The 23778-nt window shown below is 39.7% G+C and overlaps 3 protein-coding genes and 1 pseudogene across 3 annotated transcripts; all 4 read right to left on the reverse strand.

Moving 5' to 3' along the window:
* Window positions 1-2843: 2843 nt before the first annotated feature.
* Window positions 2844-4416, reverse strand: LOC101294322 (basic 7S globulin 2-like). The gene has a single exon (XM_004290620.1). It carries the CDS (start codon window positions 4392-4394, stop codon window positions 3075-3077), a length of 1320 nt encoding a protein of 439 aa, XP_004290668.1. The 5' UTR covers window positions 4395-4416; the 3' UTR covers window positions 2844-3074.
* Window positions 4417-6852: 2436 nt separating this feature from the next.
* On the reverse strand, window positions 6853-8155 carry LOC101314915 (annotated as a pseudogene; the record flags this gene model as incomplete).
* A 6163-nt stretch (window positions 8156-14318) lies between these two features.
* Window positions 14319-16217, reverse strand: LOC101294619 (uncharacterized isomerase BH0283-like). The gene is made up of 6 exons (XM_004290621.1): window positions 16064-16217; window positions 15745-15957; window positions 15236-15547; window positions 14886-15047; window positions 14666-14749; window positions 14319-14582 (listed from the first exon to the last, which is right to left on the reverse strand). The coding sequence occupies exons 1-6, from the start codon at window positions 16103-16105 to the stop codon at window positions 14475-14477; spliced, it is 921 nt and encodes a 306-aa protein (XP_004290669.1). The 5' UTR covers window positions 16106-16217; the 3' UTR covers window positions 14319-14474.
* Window positions 16218-17109: 892 nt separating this feature from the next.
* LOC101294905 (phenazine biosynthesis-like domain-containing protein 1-like) lies at window positions 17110-22481 on the reverse strand. The gene is made up of 11 exons (XM_004290622.1): window positions 22088-22481; window positions 21761-21834; window positions 20904-21012; window positions 20588-20670; window positions 20199-20354; window positions 19937-20044; window positions 18708-18923; window positions 18121-18417; window positions 17797-17961; window positions 17446-17529; window positions 17110-17360 (listed from the first exon to the last, which is right to left on the reverse strand). Exons 1-11 carry the CDS (start codon window positions 22158-22160, stop codon window positions 17253-17255), a joined length of 1473 nt encoding a protein of 490 aa, XP_004290670.1. The 5' UTR covers window positions 22161-22481; the 3' UTR covers window positions 17110-17252.
* Window positions 22482-23778: the final 1297 nt, after the last annotated feature.

Here is a 23778-nt window from a genome sequence, read left to right on the forward strand (position 1 = left end):
TTTTTTTTTTTTTTTTTTTTTTTTTTAGGTTTAAGACTTCTGAGTTCCTAATGCAACTGGGTTAAGTTACGAAATTTTAAAAGAGAGAAACGTTTCAGTTGTGTTGTAGCGTTGTAGGCCATTAAATTTAAATATTTTCAAGTCACTTTCCTTAATCAACTAGTTAACCATATCCACTTGGGATTGGGATTACCTTAATTATCCTGAGCATGCATGGGAAACCCATGTTACCTTCTATTTATTTCACGCCAATCCTGTTTTTCGTTCAGGAAGTTGCGACTGACTTGTGAGTAGTGTTGATGAGAAGCTGCATGCGCTCACCATGGGGAAGAAATCACAAAACACCGAATCCGGAGGAAAAGGCAAAGAACTCAAAACTCTGAAATCTCTGGAAAAACCATTCAAGAAGAGGAAGTCCACTCTGAAGAAGAGTGCCAGCGAACTTGAGATTCTCTGCCGTGCGCAGGTTTGCTGCGTTATGGAGGAGCCAACTGGGGATGTTGTGGTCTGGCCGGAAAACTACGCCGACGCCGTATCCATCATCACCAAGTACAAACAATCCAAAAAGAAAGCAAAGCTCAACCGATCCACGACTAATTTGGAGCAGCTTGAAGAAGAAAACAAGGGTTTGGCTATGGGGGATGAGGCCATTGATCAATCCTTGAATGCTTTGGAGAACCTTGAGGGGTTTGATATTGATCAATTTCTGAATAACACTATGCTCTTTGAAGATGAGAACAAGGGTTTTGATAATATTGATCAGTTTCTCATGAGTAACATTGTGGAAAATGTTGTACCAAACGAGGATACGGGTGGTACCTTTGAAATAGCTGAACCTCTAAATTATGAAGAACACAAAGATTTTGATCCGAAGGGTTTTAGGTTTGGCGATGAGGGATTAGATAGCTTGTCCGGAGAATCATGGAAGCATATTGCAGACTTCTCGGGATCAAATATTGACACAGTAGATCAAGGAATCACGTCATCAGTTGAGGGTGATGATCATGATCAACAAAACTTTGAATACCATGTTCTGAATAATAGGTCGAATTCTTTGGAGATTGAGGATAATAATGTTCTTAGCGATCATGATATTGATCAAGTTTTGAATGGCTTTTTGGGTACAGTGGGATTTCCGGAGTGTTCAAGGAGCAATGCTCACATTTCGACCGCACCAGATTTTGAGCATCATCAGATTGATAATGTACGTGGAATGTGGCTGTCGGACACATTACGGCCCTCGCCACAATACTCGGGGTTGGAGGGAGCATTCTACTTGCCTAACCACTCGACGAAATTTGAAAATTACAACAGCAATATTAGTCCCTTTTTGTCAAGCCTGGACGAGCAGCCAAAGTTGATGGGTTCCAACAAATCAATAGGAGATATTGGAAGAAATTAAAGAAATTAAAGTTTATAATTAACAACTGCATGTATTACATCATTAATTAAACCAAATGATCATGGCTGAAAAACATTAAGGATGAGTTTGTCATAAAAATTAACAATGTAGTACCTAGCCTAGTACCGTTTGGTCTATTGACATAAGTCTCTTCTTATAAGCGAGAGGTCATGAGTCCGACTCACAATATACTCGTTATAGCATATCAGTTGTTTATTCGATAAAAAAACAAAAACAATATAGTAACTAGTTTTGTACTTTTTAGTTATTTTAAAAACAGTAAGCATACCATCTCAATTTTATTAGCTAGTGCAAATTATAACTAGTTGATTTCCAGTTTCCACCATTCTGTGCAATATCATTTTAAGGATAAATGGGCAAGCAATTTCATCATCTTGATCTTGTTCTTTGATGGTGTCATAGACTATTTTAAGAAAGCAAACTCAATCAAAATGATGATGTGGTTGCCCAAAAAGGTCCCCATTAAAATTAATCTATCAATTCTTCATTGATTAAAAATCCAAAAGGAAATCAAAGTCATGCCATTTCCAAACCAAACCCTAGGCCTCAATCAGCTGCATCAATATCACAAAGCAGGGCTAACACTAATGTCACAAGTCGCTTGCAACAAAACCAAAAGAGGAAATTTTATAAATAATACCCCAATTACAAGTCATTCATCACATTGGTGTATCAATTTCAAAAACTATTAGATTAGTACCCCAACATCAAAATTTGCCCTATTATCAATACTATCAATACATGTCGTCTTTAACAGCGTTAAGTTTTCATCTTCTTTAGGATATTTTCGTCTCTTGTTGTTTTAGATGTACTGGGTTTCTTCATTTTTGAAGCAGGCAACTGCTCTCTCTCCTTCTCTCTTCTTCCCCTTACTCCTTTGCACCCCAAACAAACTTCAGTCTTACACACCTATGGGTTTTTGTTTTGGTTTAAAACTTTAAATTACCAATTTGCTTGCTGCCTTACTGGATTTTTGTATGAAACATGGATGGTGAGGGATATGAGTTTATTGTATTGCATAGATAGTTAAAATTAAAAAATGCTTTCTGGGTTTTTGCACATATTAAACCAGAGAGTTTTAGGTTTCTGACACAGATGGAGCCAGAGAAAAACCATACAGGCATAGCAAAAAAAAAAGAAGAAGGAAAAAAACGAAATGACGAAATTGTCTTTGAGATAGTTTACACAATGATAGACTTGACATTGTTATTGATGGATGGTACGTTAATTGTATTGTAATTAAATGTTAAGGTACTGATCTAATAGTTTTTAAATTTAAGACATCAAAATGATAAATGACTTCTAGTTTAGGTACTATTTATAAAATTTCCTCAAACCAGAAACCCAATCACCAGTTCACCACTGCAATTTGTCTACCCAATTAGATTCATAACTAGAAAAAGGATTAGTTCTCCACATAGACTACATCAATAGTTTTCTTTTTATGTATAAGTGTATGTGATACAAAAGCAATCGAAAAAATAAATGTGATACATGATCAATACAAACAAAACAAAACGTATAGGGGCCATCTGTCAATCACTAATTCACTATTGGCCATTTATTACAACTATACACATAGCGTATTCCTACATGTATATTATTCAACGTGTATGTATAAATGTAAAGTGATCGATCAACAAAACATTATCTAGGCAACGGAGGTGAAGTTGAAGTTGGAACAAGTAGTTTGTCTACCCAACAGAGTCGAGCTGAACCCAACCCTCGAAGCCGCCAAATCAAACTGCACAAGATTGTCCTCCAACTGGTGCCCGCCGATCACGATCGACGTCCTTGCATCCTCACCGCCGTTCACAAACCCTAGGCAAACAACGTTGTCGCTCACGTACACCATCGAGTTGGCCCCGAATATCCTCCAGTACGTGCTCTCATTCTGCAGCACCAAGTCGATCTCCGGCACCGACGGCCCGAGACGCGTGCTCAACACGTTCTCCGTGCTGAAACACACCTCGAAGGGAGCCACGGCGTTCACTCTAGATATATTCCTAGCCGCAGACTCTGTTATGAATGCTTCGGTCACGGCTTTGAAAATGGAAGCTTCTAGAACAGTGTAGGGGTTCACGGTGCTGATCTTGGTCCCACCCACGCCGGAGGTGGTGTTGATGGAGAGCAAGGTGGTGTTAATAGTGACTGCTTTGTCGTTGACTTTGATAGACTTCACGCCAATGAAGTATTCCGACGAGGCGTCACCTTGGGAGAAAGCCGAGGCGGTGCTGACGGGGTTGATGAAGAGAGGAGTGTATGTGAGGGAGTCAGAGTCGAGTTCGACTCCGGGGAGGAAAGAGTACGGGCCGTCGCCGAAGAAAGCGACGCCGCTTGCGGAGGTGGAGGAGGATAAGCAGACGGCGAACTTTCTTTTGAAGCTGAAAGCCGAAGCGAATTGCGAAGAGAGTGCTATCTTAGTCCTTCCTAGACCGGCCATGCCCGAAACTCCGGAGGCGAGGCCGTCTAACAAGAACGTCGGCGCACATGCAAAGATGAAGTTGGAAACGGTGACGTTTTGGCCGGGGTTTGACCCGGTCGTTGACTGTACAGACACCACGTCTTGGGCAATCTCACCACCGGTGGCGGTGCGTGTGACGGTGTTGTCAGGTGAGACGCCGCAAGTGTTGTTGTTGCAGCCAGGTTTGGGTGATGAGAAGCAGTCGCCGCAGCCGTCTGCTCCGGCGAGTGAGCATTGAGCGGAGCGGCAACGCGCAGGGCGGTACGTGGAGGACACGTAGTTTTGCTCGCAGTCTACCCAGAGGTACTGGCCTCCGAGGTCGAGGACTAGGCTGATGGGGACGAGAGGGGTTCGTTGGGAAATACGAGTGGTGTACTGGAGGGTAGAAGCGTCTTTCGTGACCGGAATGACGAGGGCTTTGGGTCGGAAAGATTGCTGAGCAAATGCGGTGGAGGTGAGGAGGATCAAGGTTGAGAAGAGGAAGCAAAATTGAAGAGAGGTAGCCATGTTTGGTCGATCTGATCGAGTTGTGATGAGAAATGGGTGTGGGGGTCATGTCTATTTATAGTTAATCAGCTGTACGTGGATGCGATTACAGGGTACCGCAAATTAATGTCAATAGTCAAAGGAAGCTGCCGGTACTGATTTGAAGTTTTGATTTCGTTCTATCAGGACATGGGAGTCAATATAGCAAGGTGGCTATTTGAGCTATATATCTTGGTGGTGCCCTAGCGTCGACATTGACTTGGAACACAATTAATTAACACATATCAGGATCAGTTGTATCATGTTGTGATCGATTTACTGAAACACGAAAACTTCAATTGCGTATTAACTCTTAATTAGATATATATATATATATATATATATATATAAGTACTCGATCTACTTACTTTTACCTTACGTCCTACCAAACGTACGTACCTTAACTTTAAAGTTTAAGTTAACGTAACGACCTACTTACGTACGTTAATACCAAGGTTAGGAAACTTAACTAATAGGAAACCAAAAAACCGGAAAAGGTAAGTTTAAATTTAAAGTTTTACCGGGTTCCCCCGTTACCGGTTAATTTAACTTACCCGTTCCTAAGGGTTAAATTTTTAAAATTTTAAAGGTAAAAAATAAGGTAAAAGGTTTAAAGTTTAAATTTTTGTTTACGTTTTAAAGGTAAAATTTAATTATAGTTAGTTTAAAGTTAAAAAAGTATGTGTCTTTCCTTCTTGTTGCTACCGTCCACAAGTATATATATGTAGATGATTAAGTTTATCCTGATGAATGTATAATACATAATGGCTAAGTTATTCATGATCGATGCTCTTGCTGTCATTGCTAAGTTATGTACAACTCGATATTCTTAAAAATAAATCCAAATGGTCAAACTTATTATATAAAGAGGAATGTTAGATGCATGATATGCTCACAGATGATGATGTATTCCATTAGCTAACCACAGCTTCACTGTAATGCTTTCTTCCCTTTCTTCTATTTATATCATCGTTTTTCAATCAGAACATTATAATTTCGTTTAAGCTGCTATGTATTTTAGTTTAAAAAATATTTACATTCGGACTAGCATCTACGTGTGCATCCAGACTCTTTTATTTATATATTTTTAATAATGTAAATCATGATCTTAATAAAATAGAATGATCGATCACTTTATTCCTCACTGGCATATCCTCAATCCCAAAACGAATGTGGAAAAGTATCATATGTACTACCGCAAACTGTTTACATTTCTAGAAAAAGAAAAGACACTAGAGATAAGGGTCAAGCTGTTTTTTGGATACAAGAAGAGATTAAGGTCAAGTTTGTACGTGATGTCCTGCACATAGAGATAAGATCGATCAGGTAAAGGCCGATTGATCGGAAGTCAAAAGAATATGTATATAACCTTCTAGAGAATAGATGAAGGCTGTACGCTTTCGACGTTTAATTAATTTTCAAATGAAATTACATTAAACATCAAATGATACTAATCGGAAATTTGAAGTTGATATAATTAACGTCAAATAGTTAAGTTCGTTAACGACGACATGCATGCATGAATCTTCTAAACGTTACATATGCCGCCGTTCATTCCAGAAAAGCAATCGTATTATAGGTGTATAAGTCGTGAAATAAGTTGTTCAGTTCCATATAAATTAGTTGTTCAGCTAGCCTCCTCCATCTATACTGATCAATCAATATAGAGAACAAAGACAAACGAATTGATCGGTTAGAGAGAAGCTATACTCGAGAGATTATCTACAGATCGACGGCAGATTGATATGGCAAAGAAGCTTGTGGTGGTGTTTCTGATTTTGGTGGTGTTCGTTGTTGCAGCAGTGCAGATTCGTGAAGCTGAGGCTACTTCTGGTCTAGACGTATTTGTCTGGACAGATGCGGTAAGCTCCTCAAGAGAAATATGTGCTACGTTTTCTGTGTGATGGGAAAACCAGAGGACGGAAGAGACAAAGATATTGCTGGTAATGACTAACTGACTGATGTGGTGGTGCATGCAGCCAAGCTCAAAGAACACCAAGAGGGATTCGACGGTAAACGAACTTAAACAGACACAATCTTGTGATGAAAGATTTATGGATTGGAGGAGGCTTTATTCATCGGAAAATTCTAGTATACCATATAGTATAATATATCTCACAAAATGTGTGGCTATCATTGATTGAAGAAGCAACTAAATAACCATATAATGATCATTTACCCCTTCAAAAGTCCCTTGTGTTATACAATTAGACATTTGTAATAGACATGTCATATCATATGGTATGATAGACAAAAGTATGCATTTAGACACATTTAAAGTCCCTAATTTAAAGTGTTTTTCAACTCTACAATTAAACACATTTGCAATAAGTATCTCATACCATACGGTATGATAGACAAACCCTTAAAATGTTTTTCAACCCAAGTCATTTCTTCTCAGTTCTCCATGTTACTTTAGTCAATAAAACTTTGATCAAGGTTAAACTAGAAAAGTTCCTTCCATGACAATAACAGCTTTCCCTCGCAGCAGTACCTTTTGATTCTGCTCATCTAGATGAATGTTTAGTATCCCCCCTCTCGGTGATGCCTGATATGCGACGAAATCAGTCTTCCCCAGCTTTCTGCACCAATATGTTGCTGAGGCACAATGTGCACTCCCACAAACATGATCCTGCAAGTCATAGTATAACAGAGTTCATATTCGTTTGATTTTTAACTTTAAAAACTGGTTTGATTTCATTTTAGATCTTGAGTACTTGTGCATGACACGAGAAACGATAAACATCATATGATAGATGACATTATGTAAGCTACCTCATTGACCCCAAATTGTGGGCAGAAGAATCTGCTGTAAAAATCATATTCAAATCCAGGAGGAGCAATCCCTGTTACAATCAGTCCCATCGAGCTTGGACATTTCGCGATAGCAAAATTTGGCTGCAACTCTGCCATTGTGTTTCCTGATGGAAGCAATACCAGGACAGTAACACATCTCACTTTATTAGTACACTAGCCATGTCCCCAACCTTGTAAAGATAGAAGTTTTAAGCTTATATCAATAAAAAAGAATATTGAACATGCATGTAGATTTTTGAAGAGTAAAAGCAGTGAAAAATTTACAAGTAGATTGTCCATGATGGTTGTCCTCCTCAAATCGATGGCAGAAGCACCGCCCAAGGCCTCAGATTAATGAATCATCAACAGAAATGAATTCAGAAGATGGGTCAGCAGGAAAATTCAGTTCAATAAAATAGGAGTCTTCTGCTTACCATCGGCTGGCTTAACAGGATCTGTAACCTTTTTAGCTCTCAGAGTTCCAGCCGAGGTCAAAAAATCAATGATGTTGGAATTGATCAAGCCAGACTTAAAGAGGGTGTGTGCAGCTGCTAATGCAGCATGCCCACAAAGCTTAACCTGCAAAGGATGAACCTTTTCAAACATGCTAATCTTATTTACAAGAGAATTTGCCACTATAGTGGTAACATAGTGTATATTTAGGCACTCATTCCACCAACAAAATCCAGATATGGATGGAAATTAAACAGTATATGAATATCTTGGACCTCATTGACAAGTGAAAACCATCTAAGACGAAACCTGCAGCTAGCTGCATCAGTAATGTCAGTGATACGAGTCAAGTAACATGTGACGGGGAGGTGGAACTCGGAGGCTAGAGCTTGCAACCATTGGTCATCTCTGTCTTCCTCTAACAAGCAAACTGCAGCCGGGTTCCCCTTGAAGGTTGACTCCGCGAACGCGTCCACCTGCATACACATGGCATGGATGCATTAACTACAACTTACACACAGTGATACTGTTAAAGATGCAAAAGAGATAGAGAGAGAGAGAGGGCTGTACCACAGAGTATTTCACCGGTTTCGTCTTCACCATGGGAAGGATATGAAATGGCTGTGCAGAAAATCATATACACACAAGAGCAATATCCTGCTAAGCAAAGTTACATAGCCATTTGAAGAAACTTAATTCGATCATTTGTTCTTCAATAATCTGATGGGTTAGTCCCTCCTTAATTGGAGGTTGAAATTCATGTGGTGTTTACTGCATGAGGAAAGCATTTGTTGCTGTAGCCTTGGTGACCTATTCAATGAAAACAAGGCTGGTTGCTATAGGAATAGCAAAGTGGGTGCAGTATATTTTGAAAGGTAAGAAACAAAACTATAAGCTTAGGGTGGTGGTGGCAGCAATCTTTGAAGATGGAGGAAGACAAATATTTATGAGCATGAAGACATTGAGCATGAATCATGGAAGAAACTTGACTTTTCTTCCCTTGCATGTTACGTATGGAATGCATGGCTTGTGCATGAAACCATTTGCCTATATAAAGGCATGAAAGCTTGCAGCAAAAGAACCCAAGACAGAGTCACAAACAAAATAGAGAGAGTTTGTGATAGTTGTTGTGTGATCCTCACTTGAGTGATTAGTGAGAAGAAAATTCCTCTTGAGAGAGAGAGGTGTGTTACCATTTTAGTTAGTCTAGAGTGAGTGTTTCTTGTAATCCTATTATTTAGTATAGTGGAAGAAAATACTACTGCTGCCCCGAGGACGTAGGCATATTGCTGAACCTCGTTAAATATTGTGTCTTCTTTTTGTTGCTATTTCTGCAAATCACACGAGGGGTGAGAAAGTCAGATCCTAGGATAACTAATTATCCGTCGGCCTTGTATTAGGCAGCCACTTCTTTCCCAACAAGTGGTATCAGAGCCCGGCGCTCATCGTCCGTGGCATCTCGTGGTGATCAAGATGGCGGAGCCGTCGTCATTGTCAGCAACAATGGTGAAGTTGACATCGTCAAATTACTCCATTTGGAAGCCCAGAATGGAAGACATCCTTTACTGCAAGGATATGTACGAGCCTCTTCAAAATGGTGGAGAGAAGCCAGCACGTAAGTCCGACATGGAATGGAGCATCCTGAACAGAAAAGCTGTTGCAAAAATTCGTCAATGGATTGATGAAAGTGTTTTTCATCATGTTGCACAAGAAACCAATGCCTACTCGATGTGGACCAAGTTGGAGTCCATGTACGAGCACAAGACCGCACAAAACAAAGCCTCGTTCATTCGGCGGTTGGTGAACACGAAGTACAGGGATGGTCGAAGTGTTTCAGAACACTTGAGTGACTTCCAAGGCATAGTGAATCAGTTGACGAATATGAAGATGGTGCTTGATGATGAGTTGCAAGCATTATTGTTACTAAGCTCGTTGCCAGACAGCTGGGACAAGTTGGTGGTGTCATTAAGCAACTCAGCTCCTCAAGGCGTTCTCACACTGAATACTGTAAAAGACAGCATGTTTAATGAAGAAGCAAGGAGGAAGGAGCAAGGAATATCGACCGAGTCGGAAGCCCTCGTCACCGATAATCGTGGAAGCAGTCGAAAGTTCCACAACTGAGGCAAAGCAAAGGACTGGTCAAGGGGCAAGTCCAGCCCAAAGAAGAACATCAGATGTTATCATTGTGGCAATAAAGGTCACATGAGGAATGAGTGCAGAAGGCTCAAGGAAGAGCAAGCCGAGAAAGGTGGTGCCAAAGATACAGCCGCTACTACCTCATATGGAGACGAGGTAATCATCATTTGTGGAGATGGTCATGTTAATTTGACATCTCAAGATACATGTTGGGTCTTCGATTCCGACGCATTGTTTCATGTAACCTCACGAAGAAAGTTCTTCACATCCTACAATATCGGAAATTTCGGTAATGTTAGAATGCGAAATGATAAGCTGTCCAAGATCGTGGAAAGAGGAGATATTTCCCTTGAAACCAACACAGGCCGTTGCCTGGTTCTCAAGGATGTGAGACATGTTCTAGACATGCGTCTCAATTTGATCTCCACTGGGTTGCTTGATGATGAAGGCTACACAAATGTCTTTGGTGGTGGAAAGTGGAAGCTCAGTTATGGTCCAGAAATTCTAGCTCGAGAAGAAGGAGAACACTCTCTACATGACATATGCAAAAGTCTGTAGTGGGTATGCAATTAGACTAGGAGCAGACTCGCCGGTGGAGCTGTGGCACAAGCGACTCGGTCATATCAACGAGAAGGGACTTACTATTCTAGCCAAAAGAGAGGTACTGTCTGGTGTCAATGTTAAAGATATGCCTCTAAAATCATGTACGCATTGCTTGGCTGGAAAGCAACATCGAGCTTCATTCCATCGTTATCCTGCCCCAAGGAAATCCAATGTTTTGGATGTTGTACATTCTGATGTGTGTGGTCCCATGACCACGAGTACTCACAGAGGTGCAAGATACTTCGTTATCTTCATTGATGATCATTCCAGGAAGGTATGGGCTTATGCACTGACGACGAAAGATCAAGTGCTGGAAGTATTCAAGCAATTTCATGCTGGAGTTGAATGGGAGACCGGCAGAACCCTGAAATGCATTCGCACCGATAACGGGGGAGAGTACATGGGGGCGTTCAGACACTATTGCAAAAGTAACGGAATCAGGCATGAACGATTTGTTCCAAAGACTCCTCAGCACAACGGAGTGGCCGAGAGGATGAACAGAACTATTGTTGAAAGAATCAGAACAATGTTATCTCATGCCAAGCTGCCTAAGAGCTTTTGGGGTGAAGCTCTGATGACTGCGGTTGATGTGATCAACCTTTCGCCCTCAGCTCCATTGAATGGTGACGTGCCGAACAGGTTTTGGACCGAAAAGGATGTCTCATACAATCATCTAAAGGTATTTGGCTGCAAAGCATTTGTCCACATTCCCAAAGACGAAAGATCAAAGATCGATAGCAAGTCAAAAGAATGCATATTCTTGGGATATGGAAATGAAGAATATGGGTACAGGCTGTGGGATCCTGTCAACAAGAAGATTGTCAGAAGCACAGATGTTGTCTTCTTCGAAGATCAAAACATTGAAGATACTCAGAAGACTGAGAAGCCTAAGAAACCCAGAGAATATCCAGTCAACTCGGATAAAGATTCTCCACCAACAAAGCAGGATGGCAGGAGAGAAACCGGAGACTCCGGTGATGCAGCAAATGACCCGATGATCAATGACCCAGTTGGTGACACAACTGATGATGAGGAAGAGGCAACGACCCCACGAAGATCAACCAGGGAATGCAGAACCTCGAGAAGATACCCTCCAGATGAGTTTGTTACTCTCACAGATGGAGGAGAACCAAAGTCTTATGAAGAAGCTCTAACGGATGACCACAAGGGGGAGTGGTTGGAAGCCATGCAAGAAGAGATGCAATCCTTGCATGAGAACCAGACTTATGAGCTGGTGGAGTTACCGAAAGGTAAAAGGGCACTCAGAAACAAATGGGTGTACAGACTGAAGACCGAGGAGAATAACTCATGACCTAGATTCAAGGCAAGGCTGGTCGTTAAAGGTTTCAGTCAGAAAAAGGGAATTGACTTTGAAGAAATTTTCTCGCTCGTGGTGAAGATGACATCTATCCGGGTGGTACTTGGTTTGGCTGCAAGTTTAAAGCTGGAGATTGAACAGCTTGATGTGAAGACGGCTTTCCTTCACGGTGACCTTGAAGAGGAAATTTACATGGAGCAGCCAGAAGGATTCAAAGTCAAAAGCCAGGAAGATCTAGTCTGCAAACTGAAAAAAAAGTTTGTATGGACTAAAGCAGGCGCCGTGACAATGGTACAAGAAGTTCTATTCCTTCATGATTGAGCAAGGATATCGGAGGACGACCTCAGACCATTGTGTATTTGTGAAGAAATTCTCAGGTGGTGACTTCATCATACTACTCTTGTATGTTGATGACATGTTGATCGTAGGACAAGATGGTGACAAGATTAGCAAATTGAAGAAAGAGCTCAGTAAGTCTTTTGCTATGAAAGACTTGGGACCTGCAAAGCAGATTCTTGGTATGAGTATCACCTGTGACCGAGAAAGTGGAAAGCTGTGGCTATCACAAGAAAAATATATCGAGAAGGTATTGAAGTGGTTCAATATGGAGAAAGCGAATCCAGTTGCTACTCCACTTGCTAGTCACTTTAAGCTCAGCTCAAAGCAGAGTCCTGCAAGTGAGAAAGAAGAGGTAGAAATGGCAACCGTGCCATATGCCTCAGCGGTAGGAAGCCTGATGTATGCAATGGTGTGTACAAGACCAGACATAACACACGCGGTTGGTGTTGTTAGCAGATATCTGTCAAATCCAGGCAAAGAGCATTGGAATGTTGTGAAGTGGATTCTCAAATATCTCAAAGGTATTTCCAAAGTGGTTATGTTAGGAAGCGGTAGGCCTGAACTGATTGGCTACACAGATGCAGATATGGCCGGAGATGTTGACTCGAGAAAGTCTACATCTGGATACCTGATTACATTTTCAGGGGGAGCTGTTTCATGGAAATCAAAGCTACAAAAATGTGTTGCTTTGTCAACTACAGAAGCTGAGTTCATAGCAGCTACAGAAGCCTGCAAAGAAATTTTGTGGATGAAGAAATTCCTACAGGAATTGGGCCATAAACAACAAAAGTATGTTCTGCATTGTGATAGTCAAAGTGCAATTCATCTGAGTAAGAATTCGAGTTTTCACTCGAAGTCAAAGCACATTGATGTGAGGTATCACTGGATACGTGATGTGCTAGAAGCCAAGCAACTACAGCTTGAGAAGATTCACACAGATGACAACAGTTCAGATATGATGACTAAGTCATTATCGAAGGAGAAGTTTGAGTTTTGCAGAAGTGCGTTAGGAATGGCGCAGCCCTCCAACTAAGTCGGGAGGGGGAGATTGATGGGTCAGTCCCTCCTTAATTGGAGGTTGAAATTCATGTGGTGTTTACTGCATGAAGAAAGCATTTGTTGCTGTAGCCTTGGTGACCCATTCAATGAAAACAAGGCTGGTTGCTATAGGAATAGCAAAGTGAGTGCAGTATATTTTGAAAGGTAAGAAACAAAGCTATAAGCTTAGGGTGGTGGTGGCAGCAATCTTTGAAGATGGAGGAAGACAAACATTTATGAGCATGAAGACATTGAGCATGAATCATGGAAGAAACTTGACTTTTCTTCCCTTGCATGTTACGTATGGAATGCATGGCTTGTGCATGAAACCATTTGCCTATATAAAGGCATGAAAGCTTGCAGCAAAAGAACCCAAGGCAGAGTCACAAACAAAATAGAGAGAGTTTGTGATAGTTGTAGTGTGATCCTCACTTGAGTGATTAGTGAGAAGAAAATTCCTCTTGAGAGAGAGAGAGGTGTGTTACCACTTTAGTTAGTCTAGAGTGAGTGTTTCTTGTAATCCCATTATTTAGTATAGTGGAAGAAAATACTACTGCTGCCCCGAGGACGTAGGCATATTGCTGAACCTCGTTAAATATTGTGTCTTCTTTTTGTTGCTATTTCCGTAAATCACACGAGGAGTGGGAAAGTCAGATCCTGGGATAACTAATTATCCGTCGGCCTTGTATTAGGCAGCCACTTCTTTCCCAACATAATCTACGGACAAAGACAAGTGTGCCTGCGCTATCTAAGTTTTAACAAGGCACCTTATGTTCCATGCGCCCATGCATTTTGTTCCTAATATGATCATAGAATATGAATCTCTCTTCTTTTCTATGTGCAAGCTAGGAACCACAAGAAATAGAGTGATAACATATATATGCTGAGAGATTTGCTCCAGAAAAACTGCCTTTCAGCCTATGAAATCCTGTTTCGTTTGCACATTATTTTGCTCCTCGTTTATGATAGGATGACTTCCACGTTTTGTGACATGTATGGATCTATTATTGGAGATAGAATTCTGGACCTCATCTGACATTGTAAACGAAGTAATACCTTTCAAATCCCAGCAACCACCCTGTCTGAAATGTTGACAGAGTAATAGTAGCTGGGATTAGTTGTACTTGGTTTACATGCATTTCGTCTTAAATCCCAATGTGTAGATATGAGAAGAGAGCTAACAAAGCTAGTAACAGATCAATTAGCTTGAAAATATGACAATTGGACAGCACCAGTATCTTTCAAGATGCCAATAAGATGGAGAACATATGATGCAAAGTGCATGTAATTACAGTTCCAATGTAAGGGGATCCTTCACCCTATTAAATTTATTTCTTTTCAAATGTTTTTCACTTGCATAGTGGAAATCAACCACTAGATCAAACTAGAACAGTTCCTTCCATCACAGTAATCGCCTTCCCTCGGAGTAGCACCCTTTGAGTTTTCTCATCAAGATGAATGTTTAGTGTTCCCCCTCTGGGGGATGCCTGAAATTAAGCACACAAATGTATTAATATATCCGTAACATATGAAGGAACCAAATTGATTAGGATTTGTGCAGAGGTGTTACCTGATATGCAACAACATCACACTTCCCCAGTTTTTTGCACCAGTATGGTGCTAAGCCACAATGTGCACTACCACAAACAGGATCCTGTGGAACACAATAGCATATTTCCTTACTATTGTTCTCAAATGGAGCTTAGCATAGATGATGAAGACTTCAAGTGGAATATACAATGACGATATTAGGCCTTAATTAGTAGAAAGAAACCTGTTAACATCCTTACCTCATTGATCCCGAATTTCGGGCAGAAGTATCTGCTGATAAAATCAAATCCAGACTCTGGAGGAGCAACTCCTGTTACAATCACTCCAAAACCGGGGCATTTTTCTATTGCATCAATCTGCGGCAACAAATCTGCAACACTCTTTCCAGATGGAAGCACAACCTGTAAAATGAAACAAGTCTCAGTGAATTAATTAGTACATACTAAACTCGGCAGTATTGAGACACACAAGGGTTAGGAAACATATTCAAACAGTGATGCATTATCATAGAAGCCTAATCATTCATCCCATTGTTTATCAATGAGGAAAACATGAATATTATATCAAGAAAAGGGAATGCAGGATTTACAATTAGATTATCTGCAACTGTCCTCATAATTTCAACCACAGGAGCACCACCCAAGGCGTTGGAAATAAACAAAACCTCAGCAGAATTGAATTCAGAAGATGGGTCAGCAGGAAAGTTCAGTTCAATAAAAAAGGAATCATGTGCTTCTCCATTTTTAATATGTGAACCGTTGGCAGCCTTAACATGATCTGCAACCTTCTTAGCTGTTAAAATTCCAGACATTGTCGAGAACTCAATAATGTCGGAATCAATCAAACCAGACATAAAGAGGGTATAAGCAGCTGCTAATGTTGCATGACCACAAAGCTTAACCTGCAAAAGTATATACTGATTTAAGTATTTATAAACTGCTTAAAAAGAATTCTAACATATCAACAGTTTATTGTCTATGGGATCATTTCACTAAGTCCTAGTTGAATATCAAGTTTTTTCAACCAATGATGAAAAGTTTCTTCAACCAATCATTTTTACTTTATGAAGGGAAGTAGTAAATAGAGGTAAGCTCAGACCTCAGCAACAGGAGTGAACCATCTGAGATTGAACCTTGGTGTGGAAGTCAAAGTAGGCAAGTGATCTGAGCCAGTGAGGAGAGTCAAGTAACACGTCTGGGAGAGATTGAACTCCGTAGCCAGAGCTTGCATCCATAGATCATCCCTGTCTTCCTCTAGAAAGCAAACCGCTGCTGGATTTCCCTTGAAAGCTGAGTCAGTGAAAGCATCCACCTGTTCGTGGACATTTCAATACTTAACTCTTTCATATAGTAACTTGCTACTTATAGTTCATACATACAGTAACAGACAGAAAAGGACTCCAAGAGAAATAGAGTACCACAGAGTATTTCACAGGTTTCTTTGCCATGGAAAATGCCATTTTCAAAATGGTTATGCAGGAGCAGCAGCACACTGTTTGCTGGTGGATAAGACTTAACAGAAAGAAACTGGTATATATATTAGAAGCCAGACTTAACAGAAAGTCAAGACCTCCCGGCGGCTGTCCAAATTTCTATATTTAATCACTGTCTTACCTATTCCGAAGTTTCCTTGTTCTTTCATTTACCAGTATATATCACAAGCCAGACTTCTTGATACGAAAAATACTAGTTTTGTGACACACAGATCTAGAGGAAATGGCTATATTCCGGTGAGAATCTTGGTTAGTATTCATTTATTGAGTGGAGATTTTGTATCACCTAATTGCACACCAACCCTCTTCAACCACTCTACGGCCTCTACCAACCCTTGACTAAGTTCCTACGTGTGACAGTCTTTCATTCGGACTTGGCTTCTCTGCTTGGAAAGCAGATTGCTAAGATCTGCTTGGGTTTTCTTAGCAATCTGCTTTCCAAGCAGAGAAGCCAAGTCCCTTTCACTCAGGTTATACATAGCTCTCAATGAACTGCAATGTTTGGTCTGATTCAGAACCGGCATAACAATAGAGGAAACTTGTGTATGCATGGTTCTTATCTTGTCCATCGATAACTGCCAACATGAGAGAAAGCTACCCAAGCTAGAAACTATATTCACCAAACATGAAGAAATGATCAGCAGACATAATTTCGAGTTATTGATTCAAACTGAAGGGGTTTCGCCACCAATGAAGTGATTTTTTTTTTTCTTTTCAGTTTTTAATTGTGACTTCCACAACAAGGGAGTTTACCAGAACATTAAACTAGTACAGTTCAATCGTTCATAAAGTCCGTTCACATATTTTTACACAGAAGAGAATAGTATTATATTTAAGAGAGAAAAAGAGAGTACGTCCGCAGAGGCGCACATTATTTCACAAGTTTCTTAGATGAAAATGATAACGCAGAAAACAGTGTTAAGAGAGACTAGATATATACTAGCTAAATATACTGTGGGTGCAAAGTGCATGGTCACAAAATTGAAAGCTGTATATCACTATATCAGACATATATAAACGAGCTGGCTCGTCAAATTTAAGGTGTATTCCCGTCAGACAAGTAATTTATTTCAAATTTTCAACTACTTGAAAACGTAAACAACAAGAAAGTTTACTAAACTAACACAGTTCCTTCCATCACAGTCACAGCTTTCCCTCGCAGCAGCACCCTTTGATTCTGCTCATCCAGATGAATGTTTATTGTTCCTCCTCTAGGTGATGCCTGGATGTAAACAAATAATAGTACATCAGCATATTCAAGTGAACAGATATAGCTATGAGAGAAGTGTGCATGAAAAAGAGATTACCGCATATGCAACAAGATCACACTTTCCCAGCTTGTTGCACCAGTATGATGCTAAGGCACAATGTGCGCTCCCACAAACAGGATCCTGATAGACAACAACACGAACAAATGTCGACATTTATTTTGGTTTCAGTTCTGAATTCATTTTCATTTCAGTTTAGTCCTTTCAAATCAACGTAAAAGAAAACTGATATATACCAAGCTGCAAAAGGCACAGGACAAGGAACATAAATGGTTATGCGTTTACTTTCCCATTTCATGCTAAAAGTATATGAGCAAACAACAAACATGTAAATCCAATTATCAGGCACATTAAAGTAACTTTATCAGAGAACAAACGCAAGCTTCATACCTCACCAATGCCATTTGTAGGACAAAAGAATCTACTGTAAAAATCATATCCAGACTCCGGAGGAGCAACCGCTGTAACAATTACTCCCCTTGTTCCTGGACACTTTTTGATTTCATCATACTGTGGCAGTAAATCTAGAACAGCTTTTCCTGATGGAAGCAGAACCTGGAAAATATAACAAGTTACATTTAAGAGTACATGGTAGACTTCATATAAACCAAAAGCTAAATAAATAAACGAATTTCTCCCTCTAAGAAGCACTTGAGAAATAGAAGGGATGAAGCATATTCCCTCCAACGTTTTGAAAAAGATTGCAGGACTTACAAGCAAATCATCCGTGACAGTTGTCCTCCTTATATCAATGACTGAAGCACCACCCAAGGCATTGGATATTAACAAAGCATCAGTGGAATTGAATTCATTTGATGGATCAGCTGGAAAATTCAGTTCAATAAAGTAGGAGTCTTGTGCTTCACCATTGGCTACCTCAACACCATCTGGAACCTTTTTAGCTGTTAAAATTCCAGATAATGTGGAAAATTCAATAATATCTGTATTTACCAAACCAGACTTAAAAAGGGTAGATGCAGCTGCTAATGTAGCATGGCCACACAGATCAACCTGCAAAACAGAACATTTTTCAATGCTTAATTTACTGACCAAAATTGCTAAAAGCAATACCTAGCAATCTAGCATGTACTAACACTTCACAAAATTCAAGAAAACAACACCAATTCCATACTCTAAAACCCTGAAAGGAATCACAAAATCCCAATGGGCACCCTGGATTTAGTTCCTATTTAACCTTGTTATTATGGAGTTAGATCAATCACACTACTACATTTCAACCTTGCTAATATGTAACAAAGAGAAGTAAGAACCAAGGAAACCAATCAGAGGTGATTTCAGACCTCAGTGACTGGTGTGAACCATCTGAGACGGAACCTAGCTGGAGTAGAAGACAAGGCAGGGTCAGAAACTGAGTCACTGAGCCGAGTCAAGTAACAGGTTTCGGAGAGATTGAACTCAGCAGCCAGAGCTTGCAGCCACTGGTCGTCTCTGTCTTCCTCCAACAAGCAAACTGCTGCCGGGTTGCCCTTGAAAGCTGACTCAGTGAAAGCATCCACCTGTGCAATCATTCATACTTCGTACAGTTAATAATTTATTATACAGAATTTTATTAACTGAAACAGAGAGAAATAGAGAGTACCACAGAGAATTTGAGAGGTTTCTTCGCCATAGTGGAAATGATGATGCTTTTTTGCTAGTGGGTAAAACTTAAGAGAGACAAAGAGACTCAACAACTGCTGGCGGCTAGTGCAGGTTTCTATATCGGGACAATTCTTATTGTTTGGTCAGTGTGGTTTAGTCAAGTTGCTATATCGGGAAGTTCAAACAAGCAACACCGTTAAAAAGGCTGTGTTTAATCGGTGGCATAAAAGCTATGCCGTTCTCATTCTTAGAATGGAAACTCATGCTGGAGTTCAAATCAAACAGTTGATTGCCCACTTTAAACATTCGTCAAGAAAATACAACAATTTTGTGCGAGAGACTTTGGGAAAGAATGTGAATTTCATGAATTCATTGCGCCATACAAACACAATCAACTTCTTTAGTTGACTGAGAAATTAGGACAATGCATTTACAGAGTACAAACCTAAAGATGAACAACTACTTTGACAAGCGATAGTCAAGGGTTGGGGCTAAGTAACTTAATAATTTACATGAGGATAATTCACAAAGTAGCAGCAGCGGCGACTAAAAGCTCAGCTTTTATTATACGTTATAACATAGATGAGAGCTCCTCCCCCAATAGAAATGGGATCACCAAACTCCTTGTTTGGTCATCTTCAAGAAATGGGAAAGAGTGATATTTGGAACTTCAGATGAGCACCTTTTTTTCTTTGTTATCTTGGTCAACTTAGCTGCCTTACCTTTCTCTGATTCAGTAACCGTCACCGATACCAAGTTGTAGAACTGTAAAGACCACCAGCATGTTATTAAGAACCTTCCAAGAAGGCTTTGATAAACCAACAAATTTTGCAAACCATGCAGCCCCTCTAGATTCAAGTATACTATTTCTTTAGGCTATCCTTGATAGAATCCACAGGAATTTGGAATATGTGATTATATTATTTACCTCACAAACGCCATGCAGCAGTAATCGACGAAAAGGGTCTTGAACCCGTAGGATGAGAGAGTCTGCATCTGCTTCTCCAGTCTCTGTTAAATAACCACGTATACGCTCCTGAAAATGAAAAAGAAAATTTCTACTCAAATGACAAGAAAATATTCCAGTTAGGTTAATAATTTGATTTAGAGAAAGATGAAACTGGGTATGTGGAATGGCAAGTGTGTAAAGCAAACCAGCAGAGTGGTAGTGATTACAAAAACAGATTTACCTCATATCCCTCAACAAGTTCTGAAACAACACTGCGGCGAAGTGCCTCCCTTGTTCGAGAATCCACCCTACGCCATGCATTCAAGACAGCCATTTTATCAGCATCAACATTGCCCTTCTTGGTTACAGTGCTCTCTTGGGAATCAATGATCTTAGCCTGTCAAAATGGAATAATGGCTAGAGGTCAGGGCATGTGACCAGCTAAAATTTCATTATCCATGACAACACATGCAGTGAAGTATAAATGCTTCTGTGATAGACCAACTTGGGTCTCCACTGGCCGCTCAAAACTTGAATCGGTTTTGGTAAAGTTCACAGTACTGAAATCACTGGAATGCAGGACCTTAAAAGAATAAAACATGCTTGGGAGAATGAGAGAGGCCAAAGGACCTGTTTATCCATGTCTATATTCCTAAATGTGTCCCACTCTGGCACATTGGTCATGCAAAATGGTGACAGCGGTACATCATCACCTGTAAATTCAACCAAAGCCAATATCGGTATGAAAAGTTCTGAAAGTAATAACCATAAATAGACCGCTGCAGAGTAAATATACGCAAGTTGAATAACCACATAAACTTCCAACAACATCATTTGATGGTAAGTATATTATACATCAAATACTCATGGCATATCGACATAAACGGAATAAAAGTTACTATACATAAATAAATGTAATAGATACTAGTTTCAGATATTTCAGTACCAAAAGGTGGTGGAGCAAACAAGCCTCTAATTTCTTCTGCGTTCAGACGAGGAACGAGTTCCATCAAGAGGCGATCATTTAACCATCTTCGAGACCGGCGGTTGCTAACCTGCAAAAGCTAAAAATTATCACAATCCGAACTGACTAAGAGAATGCTTCTCATTTGACAATGGAAACCAAAAACTCTTACAAGGTTTTATGAAGATCAAAGCAATACATTTATTTGATCACAAAGAAAGGAAACCATTTCTACAAGCTTTGAAGTCTGAGACCAACTTCTCATGCAAAACAGATAATTGACGGTAGAAAACCCATTTATAACAGACTGCAACCTCCAAATGAAACATAATGTGCACCACTTGTCGAGAACTGTTCTTAGGGATTGCTCTCTCAATTTTTTGAACTTCCTTTTTGGCTCATTATAGCTAATTTATAGTTCCAGCAAATCATGGAAAACCCAAATTTCCATGGATTCAGAATCACTAGAAAATCGAGACATGCTCATGCAAAAGCATGTCAAGAATTCATCTACCAAATATGATGGGGCTGTCTTACCCAAAACAGTAAAAATCCTTAATGTAACTAAGGCAACAATTGGATTATTCGATTAGCCGAAAACGGATTGAAAATGTATGCTCTTTATTGATCAATAAGAATTCTGAAGATACTAAATGCCAACCATGCCATTTCACTCAAGTCATTACTCCTACCCTATAAGTAATACACCGTAATTTCACCATCTACTATCCAAACTGACCAGGAACAAGCAGTATCACAATCATAAAACTCTGTTTCAGAAACAAAAATTACCACACAACAACCAGAAACCAACTTATCAAAGTAAATCGAGACACTACCGTTCCAGCCAAGCTCTCCAGAATCTCAATCTTCTTCTCAACCGACATTCCACGAGATTTGACACTACTGTCACCTGTCCAAAGCCACCATCTTTAAATCCAAAATTTCCAACACTCATCAAATTGATCCACAAAACAAATTCCAAGCTAATAAGCTAAATAAACACAACACTACATCACCTGGGTACATTCCAAATGAGCATAAACACACAGAAAACTTATCTAATCCAATCAATACCCAAAATTCACACACAAAAAAAGCTCAAGCTTGCAACTTTACTACAAAACCCATTTGCACAGGACATAAAAGAAGCATAAAGATGGTACCTTTTCTGGGTTCATGGATAGGAGAGGAGAGGAAGAGGGCTTCTTCTCTGTTGAGGACATCAGCGGTCGCCATGATTGGTTGAATTGAATGAAGGAATGGATCTAAAGCCTGAGGCTTTGTTTGAGTCGTCTTGAGCTGGTGGGTTGTTTGAGAGAGGAAGCAAAGGTAAGACTTGTTCTATGTCAAACAGGGGATTTAGAGGAAGAGAGAGAGACTCGGAGACGACTGTGGAGGAATATGCCTTCTGTGTGTTCGATTGTGTATGCTTATGGAAATCGTGAGTGTGGACACGTGGCGGGTGAATGAAACGTATGAGCTGGGTTGTGTGAATGAGTGTTCCTGCTGCTCTTGCTGGCCTGGTTGGTTTGCCTTGTTTTGCTGCTTTCTGGGTTCGGTGGTTCTCCTTGTTGTGTTTGTTTTGTCTTTGCTTTGCTTTGGGCTTTTCTTGGTTGGTTAAGTTTGTTAGAATTTGGGGTCTTTTTCTTTTCTTTTAGGCCTGCTTTCTGTTGGGTTTGGTGTCAAATTCTTTTTCTTTTGTTCTTTTTTATTTTAAGGGTGGATGTTTTTGTACAATGTTGAGCAAAATTACGTTTCTAAAATCGTTGTGACAAGCTCGAACCGTTAGTCTAGTGATACAAATATTTTTCCATAAGTGTGAGGTTGTATCTACGACTCACGAAAAGACTACTCGAAGCTTGTGAGTTGTATATTTGATCAAAAGAAAAATCTCTTTGACAAACTAGAGAAACTCAAATATAGTTATGACATAGTTTATATTGGTAAAGTTTACTTCTTACATAAATTATTATGATCACATAACAAGAATAACTTTACGTTATTTTTTCCTAAAAGAAACATATATTATCTACTTTGAAGTTTACAATTTTACTAGATGTACGATAACATTTGAGCGCATGATGAGTTATCAAACAATTTGGCTGAAAAGCGACCAACATTCCTAAATACAAGTCATTTGTTTTAAATTGATAGACATTTTAGAAACAACACACACGAGATAAGGTGAGAAGCACAACACTACTTCACGTGTGTTTTAGAACCACAAAAGACCAAGGGGAGTGAAATTTGTACGCCTTTACTTACAATCCACACACATCGACTCACTTTTCATTATGAAATTATCAGATATGTTAAGAACCCGACTTCGGTGACAAGAGATGGTCACTTTAAGGTGTTTAAGTTGACAACAACCAATGAACATGAAACACGTGTCAATTTCAAAAGGCTTAGCTGCAATTTAAAGGCATGACAAAAGGGTTTTGAGTATTTGATATATTTGTTTATGATTATTGTTAACACTTGTTCATCTCTCATTGGTGTTTGACACCCATAAGTAACCATAACTAGTCACTCAAGTTATTTTCATATGTTAATGTACTAGATAATTTGAAGAAATATGAGTCATAACGTGAACAATAATAATTGAGGGTACTGTAAATTTCACTATTTAAACACCTATCATATACGTTAAAAGTTAAAACCGTAAAACACATAGATCAAGTTGCAAATTTCAAAAGAGGGGCACAATGGGTTTTCACAAACTGACAGGGTCTGTAAAAAGCCGCAACACAGTACGTACTACGTAACCACTAATAGCGAGACAGAGCTGAGAAGCAAACCCAATTTCTTCTTCCTCGTCGCCATTTCCGCCTTCATCTTCCTCTCTGCTGTA

Source organism: Fragaria vesca, linkage group LG2 (genome assembly GCF_000184155.1).
Source record: "Fragaria vesca subsp. vesca linkage group LG2, FraVesHawaii_1.0, whole genome shotgun sequence".
NCBI lineage: Eukaryota > Viridiplantae > Streptophyta > Magnoliopsida > Rosales > Rosaceae > Fragaria > Fragaria vesca.